The 12205-nt window shown below is 35.1% G+C and overlaps 1 protein-coding gene across 2 annotated transcripts in view; it reads left to right on the forward strand.

Moving 5' to 3' along the window:
• The window catches only part of TBC1D15 (TBC1 domain family member 15), a 68854-nt gene that overhangs the window by 30184 nt on the left and 26465 nt on the right, over positions 1-12205 (forward strand). For both annotated transcript variants that reach the window (XM_019748974.3, XM_019748975.3), the window contains exon 5: positions 4396-4606. In XM_019748974.3, coding sequence (XP_019604533.1) covers positions 4396-4606 — 211 coding nt within the window. The remainder of the gene's footprint in view (positions 1-4395; positions 4607-12205) is intronic.

Genomic DNA, 12205 nt, shown 5'->3' on the forward strand with positions numbered 1-12205 from the left:
AAAAAAAGCTTTAAAAATACCTTTTCTGTTTTGTAGTTATTAATGGCAGAAAATAGAAACACTTTAGAAAATTGCTTTGGCTCTCATGTACATTTTTCTTAATCTAGTAGAGTGAAAAAAATCATGTTATTTCATCCTAAAGCACCAGGGGGAGATGGAGTATGCCACTAAACCAATTTCATTGTTTACTGGAATCTTCACAGCTCATTGCAGTCTCCCCTTTATATATGTTCAGTGATTATTCTCCTTTATATGTATGTATACATATATGTATACATATGTAGGTATTTAAATGTGTATACACATATTTAAATTTCTGTTTGTTATGTGGTAATTATCTGCATGAAGGTAAGAAGAGAGAGCCCAGCTAACAGCCTGATAGAACACATATAGTACCCCAGATAGGATCTAGCTAGCCCGTCTGTGATGTGGCCTGCATATTTGTGATCTCTTTTAAAAATATTAAACGCTTGGATAGAGTTAAAACATTGTTTTTCCTGCTGATTCCTTTGTGTTTTATAACTAAAAAGGATATTTTATCTTTTAATGATTTTGGGATGAATTTAGGAATTTGTCCATGTTATACTTTATACTGTATCATTTCTTAGAAACAGTAAGAAATAGTAATTCACAATTGATATCAATTGCTTTTGATGACAATCAGCTCATGAATGTCTCTCTCTCTCACTCTGTCTGTCTCTTTGTGGGCATTCGCTGTCTACTGAAAGGGAAGGTTCTTTACCAGAACAGTACAAAATGTTAAGGAAAGATAAAATCACAGGATTTTAGTATATTTGTCATATGAGGGATTTTTAACGACTCTAGACTAGATCTTCAGGATTGGTTATATGAATTGCTATTTTTTGTTTGTTGTTGCCTAATGTTAAATCCTTGAAAATGAGAAATTCAGGCTACAGGAATGAGCAAAAGGAGTGCGTTTTCAGTATTTCATAGAAGAAAGAAGCATCATGTGTATGAGAAAAGCATAATCTGAAAATAAAGATCTTGTTTTCTTTCTTTTTCTTTTTAAAGGAGGGCACAGCTCACAGTGGCCCATGCCGGGACTGAACCGGCAACCTTAGTGTTATCAGCACCATGCTCCAACCAACTGAGCTAACTGGCCACCCTTAAAGATCTTTTCTGAATAGTGGTTTTCAACTTTGACTGCACATTGAAATCACTTGGGGGCAGTTAGGCTTTTTAAAAAGTACCAGTGCCTGGCTTTCATCCAGCAAGTTAAATCATACTTTGAAGATGGAGCCTGGGCATCTGTATTTTTCAAAATCTGTCCTGGTGGTTTCAGTGTGCAGATTTGAGAATCTCTGTGTAACTGTGAAGCTTAGCAAAAAATTGCATATATAAATACTACTTATGTGGCTTGGCCATGCATTGTGACTTATAAAATAAAGAGCCTCTATTTTGTAATTATTAAAAATTAAGACATTTTCTTTTTCCCCCCCAGTATTTAAAAAAAAAATTTGTGATTGTGTATTAGAGTAAGAAATACATTAATCTATATGGCCCAGTGTGCATATACTTATTTAACAGAACAAGGAATTATGAAGTGCTATGCACTCTGTCTCATCCCATCTTCCTTATCGTATCCTAAACTATCTATTCATTTGATTACATTTCATCAAAACTTCTTCCTAAAGGGGACGTTTTCTAAGCTTGATGTTTCAGAATTCAAAATTATGCCATTATAAAACTTTTATATTTTTAAAGCATTTTTTCAAATAACATTTTATTATATTTTTATTTTTTATTATAACCTTCATACTTTTTACTTTTTTGTGATTCACAAAGGAAACTTGGGACAAACCTTTAAAAAAATTGAAGACTGAAGACTTATTTAACTTTATATTTCTTAAAAATTTCTACTGCTAAGTCTTTGTTTTTATGTTCTAGATCAAATGTTCTGAAAATATATATTCCCAAAACAACAGACTGCCATGATGTTCTGGATACACATCTAAATAAAATGTCATGTCCTTGATGTTAATTCTGTTCAAGACATGGGGACTTACTAAATTCTTTTGTTTTACTCTTCTGCTATAATGGCCAGTTTTCCTATGTCAATGTGTTGGAGGTATTTTTTACATGTATTTGGTAACAGTAAATTCATCAGAACAAATTAGTTTTACTTACTTTTCTGTATGGAGAAAGAAGGACATTTTAAGTTAACTCCTGGATTCTGTTTGTTTTCCTTTGTAACCATTTCTCTTTCTGCTTAGCTATTGGTGATAGATTAAATTGCAGATTACTTTTATGTTGACTTGGTATTAGGTTATTCATTTATTCAACATATCTTTGAGTACCTATTATATGCCAGTCACTCTTCTAGGTACTGGGGATATAGTTGTGAACAAAATAAAGTTCCTGTTCTCATGAAGCTTATATTCTAGTAAAGGGACTCATAGAATTGACTTGTAATGTTTCCCTCATCATTGATCAGAGCTTTAAGTGAGGAAATGTGTGAGGCATTTTCTGTTGTATTTAATACGTAATGTGTATCTCTTCTAATTATTGAGGGGAAATCTGTGTAAAATTTTTATCTTTGAATATGCACAAACTCCTGCTGATTCATATAACCTACATGTATTTAATATTCTTTTATTAATTTGGATTAAGTACTTTTTTATATAATATAAGAATTTCATTAAAAATTGTTCATACCTAGTTTTTCATTGTTGTTTTGCTATGAAAATATTTTTGGTCTTTGCAAATAATATAGTATGTATCCTTTCTAGGTAGTCCAAGTACATTCACACTTAAATGATTCATGAAGATGTTAGAATTCTAGAATTCTTCTCACTTTGATACTAGCTTGCAGTAGTGTTATGAACTCTATAAATTCTGGTGCAACATGAATAGTAGTCAAGTGGGCATCTGGCACTTAATCTAGTTCCAGCCTTAGATACGAGTGTATCATTTCAGCTCGTGTATGAGTGAGTATTAGTTTAGCTTTTCTGGAGTTCCTTTCAAGTGGTACTTGTTAAAATGTCCATGAAATAGTGATGGTGTCTGCATTCCTTGCATGTAGAGGTTACTGTGAGTTGTAGATTTCTTTGTGTCACTTCAGGAGCTCTTGTTGGAGGTGATGGAGCTATATAGTGTTCCTGACTAGCTAGGAAGGTGACACACATTCAGGTCAACACCAGTTGATCTACCCTTTGATCAAGTTCTGTAAGCATTTACCATCTGCAGTTCATCTTTGTGGGAATTGATAGTGTGAGATGGAATTAATGAAGATGTTGAACAGGATAGTGTGACACAGGAAATAACATTAGAGAAAAGGTTTTTTAAAATTTCAGAGACATGGTCATGCTTATGTCTGTGTTAAAATGTTGAAATAAAATGGTATATTTAGATTAGGAATTAATTATAAGTATTAGTGAGAAGAAAGGTAACATTTTTTCCATTTTCTTTAAATTTTTCTTTAAATAGATAATCTTTAAGTTGTTTGTTAATAAATTTATGATATTGTTCACAAATCTCAGATTTTAAGTTTCTATAAACAGCCCACGAACTGGGAAAATGCAATTTACAAAAATATAGTTTGGTTTGAACTGAGGTCTTAATTTAGTAGCAGATTGATTTTAGCAGCAAGATTAAATGTATTCATTATCTTTGAAGCATTCACAACTTAGTTGTCTTTTTATCCTTAACTCCCCACTTTTAGTTTTTGCAAAAAAGAAAAATGTCTGTGTATTCACTCCAATATTATTGTTATTTTTGTTATTACTATTTTCTTTCATTGGACCTCTTCAATATAATTTTTTATACCAGTATATTTATCTTCACTCAATGTAGTCTACTAAAAATAATTGCCAAAGGAAGTGAGCGAAATAAAGATTTTTTGTTGTTTTAAATGACTCTGCAAGAGCATCATGCCATTCATATTTGGGGGGAGTGGAAAAGATTAGCATTTATTGTTTGCTGTATAATTTGCACCATACTAGTTAGTTGACAAATATTATGTCTTTTTAATTCTTAGAACAATATTGGAAGGTAAGTATAATTATCTTCATTTTACAGATGAAGAAACTGAGGCTCAGAGTTATTTGCCCCAGACATTCAGTTAGTAAGGTGGTGGTGCTGCAGTTTGAATCCAGCCTGCCTGCTTCCAAAGCCATGTTCATTTTGGGCAAAGCTTATATTTAAATAGGGGTAACATTGTTTTAAATTTGTATGCAGCAAAATAATTATTTTAAAAACTAGTCCTTTAAGAAAATGTATGTTGCCATTACTAATACAGGTGACAGCCATAGTAATGTGAATGGTATAGTCATTCCCTAGGTTCTACAAATTTCTGTTAGACAATCATGAAGAGTGCTCTCAGTGCCTTTTATAAGGGTGAACAAAAATATTTTGCCCCACTTTCTTGTTTTTAAGATGCTCCAAGTCATAGAAATGGGAAAAGCAAATGGTCATTCCTGTTCAGTTTGACAGACCTGAAATCAATCAAGCAAAACAAGGAGGGTATGGGCTGGTCATATTTGGTATTCTGTCTAAAGGATGACGTCGTTCTCCCTGCTCTGCACTTTCATCACGGAGATAGCGAACTACTGATTGACTCTCTTGAAAAATATGTGGTATTGTGTGAGTAAGTATCAAATTATTTTCTACTTATTGAGATTGGATTGTTATATTGGTCCCGAGGCAAACGGCAAACTATTTTTGCTTGTCACTGGGTATCAACAACCTATGTGCATATCAGGGCACAAACAGCTTTTTTTTTTTCCCCCTGGGGTAGTGATTGCTTTTAATGAATGACTGAATAAAATTTTGCCATTTTAGTAATTTGGATCTGCAATCTGTCACCCTATCACTGTTTTAAAGAAAAGAGTGGTGTAGTATTTTCTATACACATTTAAATGAATGATGATGCGTCACTATCTTACAGATTATGTATTTATCAAATTTACCTCTTATTACATAGTTTCTGTTAAACAGAGTTTTATTTGAAATGTTGGAAATTTAAGTCAGGCAAGTCTATGCCCTTTATAAAATTATTGTAAGTGTGGAAGACAGGGCTTCCTCACTTTCCAGAAGTCTTATATCTTACATTTAGTCACCTATGTGCATTTGTACACACATACTCTTTCTTGCTTTCACTCTCAAATACATTTTGGGTATCAATTACATTGTAGGCACTGTGCTAGTAGCTTAATATTTAGTAGTGAACCAAACAGGCAGGTTCCCAGATGCCTCAGCCTTTATGGTCTTGTGAAGGATACTGACCAATAAATGGCAATAAAACTCAAGAGCTAAGATAGAGGAGGTATGAGGTGCTTTGGGAGCTCCCAAGATGGAGGAAAGGGTACCTCATTCAGATGGCGGTTGGGTAGGAGTCAGGGAATACTTTCTAAGGAAGTAACACCTAAGTTGGGACCTGACAAATGAGTGACCATTAGTATGAAAGGGGAGGAAATATTTAGGAGAGATGTTTTAGATAGAGGGAAGAATATAAAACATGATGTAACCATAAGGTAGAGTAAGTAGTTCAGTATCACAGGTCTGCATGGTGGGGGAAGGGAGGGTACCAAATTTAAAGATGAAGCCAAAGGTGGGTGAAGGCCAGAGCACGAAGGGTCTTGTAAATCAGTGTTAGCAGGTTGTTGCAGTCATCTAGATGGAATTACAGTGGCATGAGCTAGGAGAGGGGCAGGAAAGGGACAAGTATGAGACAAATGTTTAGGGTTAGAATTGCGATTGATTGGATATGTGTAGGTAAGAAGAAGGGAGAAGTTGAGTTTATTAGCTTGGGGAACTGTAGGGCTGATTGTTAACTTCGTTAATAATGTCCTCACTTAATAGTAGGAAATAGAAACATATCCTTACTTTATCATGCCTAAATTTAGATTATGTAAAGCTTGGAAGATTTTGACTATTTTCTGGAATGAAATTTTTCCCCCTACCATGTTGGTCACCTCTGGCTGGCACTAGGTATGCTGATCAGTACCAGTAACCATAAGAAAGTCAGGCCTGGTTGGTAGTATGTGGGTCTTGACCTTGTAGTGAGAAGCTGTGAATAGGCTACCACTGGGGGTTAAGTAGATTTCAGGGGGGGCAACGTCATGATTGGGGCAGAAGATTTGGCTGTTGAAAGCAGGTGTTAAGATTTGTGAGTGTTAGCAGTATAGTAAGTTCATTATTAGTGTTGTGATGTAACAGTTACAAAACTTGATTAAGATGAAGTGGTAGAAACCTCTCTACTGGTAAGATCATACTTTAGAGAACTGGGGCTTAGTTTTAAGCACTGCATTTTAAATGTGTTAGAGTAACTATACTACATGGAAAAGATGACTGGTGTAATGAGAGGGATCAAAATGGTATGAAAAACATTAGAAGGATATGAGGATATAACTTGAAGAAGAAGAGTTTTGGTGTAACATTAAATAAAATCCAAACTTCTTAACTGTGGTCACTGAAGGCCTGCCCTGTCTTAGCTCTGTTTATCTCAAACCTCATCTCACGCCATTCTCGACTGTATTCTAGCCACATGGTTTTCTTTCAGTTCTTAAAACTTGTCTTAGAGTCCTTTATTTACGCATATGCTGTTTCTTTTGTGTGAGATATTCTTTTCCCTTTCTGATCCCCAGGGTCTCAGTTTAATGGTACTTCCTCACGGGCTTTTCTGGATGCTCCTTCTCCCACTTAATGTAGGGCCCCACACCCATTCCTTTTTGCTTTCATTCCCTTGTCTGCTTCCTTCATGGCCCTTAACAATAAAATAATTTTGTCTGTTTGCTTCTTTTATGTTCTACTCTAGAATGTAAGCCCATAAGGGTAGGGATTGCATCTATCTTGTTTACCTTTTTGCCTGAGTTCCCCCCACAGTGCTTGGCACATAGTATTTGTGCCATCTGTCTTAGTTGGATGAATAAATGGCATGGTATTTACTAATTCTACAAATCATTTTGAAAGGGTTGTTATAAGAAATAAGTCACATATTTGTATGACTGGAAGGAAATAGATTTTAACTGAAGAGGTAGAGAGTTTTCTATCCTGGATGGGTTCGAGGATACACACAGCAACCATTTAGGTGCTTGTAAGGGAATGTGTACCTTGAATGTGTTGGTCATGTTTTAATGAGGGTTATAAGTGAAACTTTGTTTCCTTTTCTGTATTTGTAAACAACTGAAAAGTAATTATAAGAATCAGACAGGTCGTGATAAAAACATTATTGGTGAGGCTTAGATATGCAGCATGTTTCACCCCAAATTAGTTTGAAGTCACACAGTTACTGTCACTTTTGGACAATCACACGTCTCCCTAGTGAGGACAAACCACTTGTGTGAATGAGAGAGGACTAGAAACCACCTGCTCTATTGGCAGGCAGATCAAGAGAAGGAGAGAGCCTGGATGGGCTTATGCCAGGCAAGTTCTTTACTCTTTCCTGAGCTCAGCAGTCAGATATGTCCCTGTGAAGGAGGTGAGTTCCTTTAGAACAAATGCATATTTCCGTTTGGAAACATGAAGCCATGGGAATGGTGTTCCTCTCTCTTTTTATTCAACAAATATGTGTGTGTGTGTGTGTGTGTGTGTGTACACACACACACACACACACACACACACATATATATATATATATTTTTTTTTTTTTTTCTTTTTTTTCTTTTTTTTGAGGACCCACTATGGCGTAGACACTATGCTAAATGCTGGAAAGAGCAATAATCAGAAAATATACGGCCCCTGCCTTCATAGAGTTTGTACTATTGTGGGAGAGACAAAAATATTGCTTATACAAATTTAAAATTTCAGCTATAGTAAGTGCTCTGGATAAGAGATATATAACACTGTGAGAGCATATAATAGGATAATATGAAGGCCTTTTTGTATGTCAGTAGTAACAAGCTCTGAGAGAGAATGGTATTTACTAGGGAGGATAAAAGGGGACAATATGTGAGCATAAGTGATTAATTGCAACCTTTTATGATCTGGTCAAAGAGAAAAACGTAGCAGAGGAGACTGTCCTCCCTATACTTCGTTCTCTTTTCTCTCCTCTTTGGGCTTTGTCGTTATGTTTATGGTCAGTCAGGGATGTGGCTATTCTTGGGGAGGAGATAGTTGTCTAAAGGAAGTCCTTCAAAGGCTATACTCCAAATACCAGCCACTTCTTCATTGTGTGTTCTCCTATGACACTGTGGGCCAGTTTACTCTTTGCCCCTGAATAGTCTGAAGCGCGTAAGAGTAGTACATCAAGTATGTTAACTTTAAGGCCCCTCTGTACCCCTGGCTGAAAATAAGTACTCCCTGTTCTTTCCCATCATAAATTATGACCAGTTGCATTATGTCTTAGAGCTCACCAGAGATTATATGTTGAGTCCAAGCGATAGAATGTAGATACTCCATAAAAACAGCCACCAGTACAAAAGAAGTATATTGTACCCCATTATCAAATTCTTAGGGAGGTATTAAAGGTCCTTATTCTTTATGTTCATTAGTTATTGTCCAACCAAATGGAATTCCCAGTTGAGTTAAAGTCCAAAGAAATGAAAATTCCCAAATATCCCAAATTTTTTTACTGTACTACTGTGTTTCCCCGAAAATAAGACCTAGCTGGACCATCAGTTCTAATGCATCTTTTGGAGCAAAAATTAATAGAAGACCCGGTCTTAATTTGCTATAATATAAGACCGGGTATAATATAATATAATATAAATATAATACCGGGTCTTCTATTAATTTTTGCTCCAAAAGCTTCATTAGAACTGATGGTCCAGCTAGGTCTTATTTTCGGGGAAACACGGTAGGTGTCAGCCATGTGGGCCCCATTTCCTGTCACTGGAGCAGTTTTCCTAATAAGGAAAGTTTCCAGAGTTAAGTTTCTGTGGTCAGAGATTATCACAGAGACCAGAAAAAAAGAAGGGTAGTCCAGGAAAACCTTAATTTCAGCATCCAGGATGCCAGCCTGTCTATGCCGCGGTCCTTCTCCTTATTCGGAGTTCAAAACCAATAGAAAGAAAATCAGACCATATTATTTTTTTTGTCTGATTAACATAAATTGAAGAATGTGGCTTGCATCTGTGGCCATGTTGTTTTCCAAATACTGCCCCCTAACAAATTAAGGGCCTTACCATACAGATGGATTAAAGAATGAGCCACAAATACATTTTCATTACCTTTCTGGTACAAGGTAGGTTGCCAGGATATGAATGGTTATTGGTTCCATTAAAATTATTTTGTATATTGGGCTATTTTTACATTCATACATAAATATCCAAGCAGTAAAATATTCCCCTAAAAATCCAAATTGGTTGTATCATCATATAACACCAACCATTTACAAAATTAGGTTCTAAACCCTCATTTATTCACTGAGATAATATACATCTCATATATACATAAATATGAATAACATATAATATAGTTTTGCTGTAAATATTCTGTACTTTTTAATTTTTATTAACCTTCCAGATTGAGATCCTTTGCAATGAAATTTTAATATATTTCTTTAGCTTTCCATGTTGGTTATTCTTAGCAATATGAAATATTAATAGTTAATGCTACATTTTAGTGCACATTCTTCAACTGTTAAAATTTCTGAATTTATTTCGAGGTCTTTGGGAGAGGCTCACTCCAAAGCCTGGGAAGTACTTCTGAATTTTTAGTAGATACGCTTCTAGAATTGTGATCTTAGACTATGGTTTTCTTTAAGACTTTGTAGTAGGTTCTAATAGAATTGCTGATTTAGCACCTTTTAAAGTTCTGTCTTAACTGCTGCAGTGAATTTGAAAGTCTTGAATAATGTCACGAGAGATCAACTTTCCAGAATCCATAATATTCCCAGAATACATAAATATGATATTTATAAATCTATAATATTTAATCTTCCCAGGTTAAATCAGTGTGGTAACCTGCAGGTGCAAACATAACACTGTTCTGAAAAGCCAGCCCTTTTTTGATGAACTCTGCAATTGCTCACCAATATACTACTTATCTTTTGACTGATGTACTTTTTATAATGTTTTATTGACTTCCTTAGGGGCAACCAAGTCTTAAATTTGTTACATCTTTCTTCCTAGAGGTTCCCCTCTCATCACAGAGTATTGGGTATAAAAAAATGAAATCCTTCCTTTTAAAAAAAAGTATCTTTGTGGTTGTTTGTGGTTGGGCAGTCATTTTTTTCTTCCCATCTACAGTTCAGTGACTGCAGTTTTACATCTGGAGCTGTAATAATGATCTGAGCCCAGATAGTTGAAGATTGCATATTTATTCCCCTTCTCCATGCATAGCCAGTGTTTGGACTTTCATGACCAATTTTTATTTGGATTTTAGAGAAATAATTTGACTTTATTGTTTAGAAACAAAATTTATTGTTAGAAACAGCACCAGCCGCACTATGCTAGGAAGAAATATATTTCTATAGTGGTTACTTTTTTGGTGCTACCTTTTAAAAATTGACCCATCATTAAAAAATATCTTGTAAGAACCTATAGGTCTTTATATTAAGCATGACCCCAAAAAGTGTTTAGAAAAATGGTGTTTAGTGAAAATTGAACCTTTAAAAAGTTACTAATATTTTTTCTACTTCTAATGGCTCAACCTCAGCTACTTTTTAAAAGCCAAGGAGCTTATTAAACTATTATTGTCTCAAAATTGAGCGCTATTTCTGACTAGGTAAGAATGAGGTCCTGTTTTGGATTTCATATTCCCCTTAGCATTGATGTTGCATCCATTTATGTTAGAATTGAGAAGAGATAAGTGTTATTAAAGTTCTTATCTCAAACCTTTATAATAAACTAGAAATAGATAACAGCAAAATAACACATTTAGTTTTTATTTTAAACACAGAAAAGTTGTGGATTTATTATAGCTGACTTAACTAAGTTATAAAACTTACTGAATAGAAAAAAGACTGGATAATTCATGATTACTTGAAATTAGACAGATGCCTATTTGAAGTGCATTTTATTCCGTAGCTATTAAGAAATGTGGAGAAAAACTTGTGTTGCAAGAACTAAAAACATAACATCTGAACTGTATATTATAACCTTGTTAAATATGTTTGTTAATAATTATGGCTTGCATAATTAATGATTTTCAACAGATAGTTAACCTATTATATCTTGTATTTTTTTTCCTTTTTTTAAAAGATTTTATTGGGGAAGGGGAACAGCACTTTATTGGGGAACAGTGTGTACTTCCAGGACTTTTTTTCCAAGTCAAGTTGTTGTCCTTGCAATCTTAGTTGCGTAGGGTGCCGTTCAGCTTCAAGTTGTTGTCCTTTCAATCTTAGTTGTGGAGGGCGCAGCTCAGCTCCAGGTCCTGTTGCTGTTGCTAGTTGGAGGGGGCGCAGCCCACCATTCCTTGTGGAACTCGAGGAATTGAACTGGCAACCTTGTGGTTGAGAGCCCGCGCTCCAACCAACCACTGAGCCATCCGGGAGGCAGCTCAGCTCAAGGTGCCGTGTTCAATCTTAGTTGCAGGGGGCAGAGCCCATCATCCCTTGTGGGACTCAAGGAATTGAACTGGCAACCTTGTGGTTGAGAGCCCACTGGGCCATGTGGGAATCGAACCGGCAGCCTTCGGAGTTAGGAGCACGGAGCTCTAACCGCCTGAGCCACAGGGCCGGCCCAATATCTTGTATTTTTAACATCTTATATTGTAATACTACCAAGCTATGGAATGAAGTTGGGAACCATTTCAAAATAGGATATTTTCCTATGGTGTACATATTATATATACTGATGAATCCCAAAATGTGTTTTGACTTTATAATAATAAAGGAAGATATATTTGTAAGGTTATTCTACTACCGTGTTTCTCCGAAAATAAGACCTGGCCAGACCATCATCTCTCATGTGTCTTTTGGAGCAAAAATTAATGTAAGACCCAGTCATGTTAATATACTTTAAGACTGGGTATAATATAATATAATGTAATATAATATAATATAATAAATACTGAGTCTTATATTAATTTTTGCTTCCAAAGACGTATGGGAGCTGATGGTCCAGCTGGGTCTTATTTTCGGGGAAACGGTATAATTCTAAACAAGAATTTGGGTCCATTACAATTTAGTTCTCTTGGCTTTACCTAGAATAAAAATATACTTCAACCCTTTCATATTTGTTAATGTAATATTTCATGTAGTTTTAGAACTCATTTAAGATAGTTACTATGTACTTGTTAATATTGTATTAATGGGAAAGAATTGTAGAACTGGGCATGTAAGTTTTTTGTTGTTAAGGAAAAG

This window comes from Rhinolophus sinicus, chromosome 1 (genome assembly GCF_057876585.1).
Source record: "Rhinolophus sinicus isolate RSI-liver-muscle chromosome 1, RSI-T2T, whole genome shotgun sequence".
Taxonomy (NCBI): Eukaryota; Metazoa; Chordata; class Mammalia; order Chiroptera; family Rhinolophidae; genus Rhinolophus; species Rhinolophus sinicus.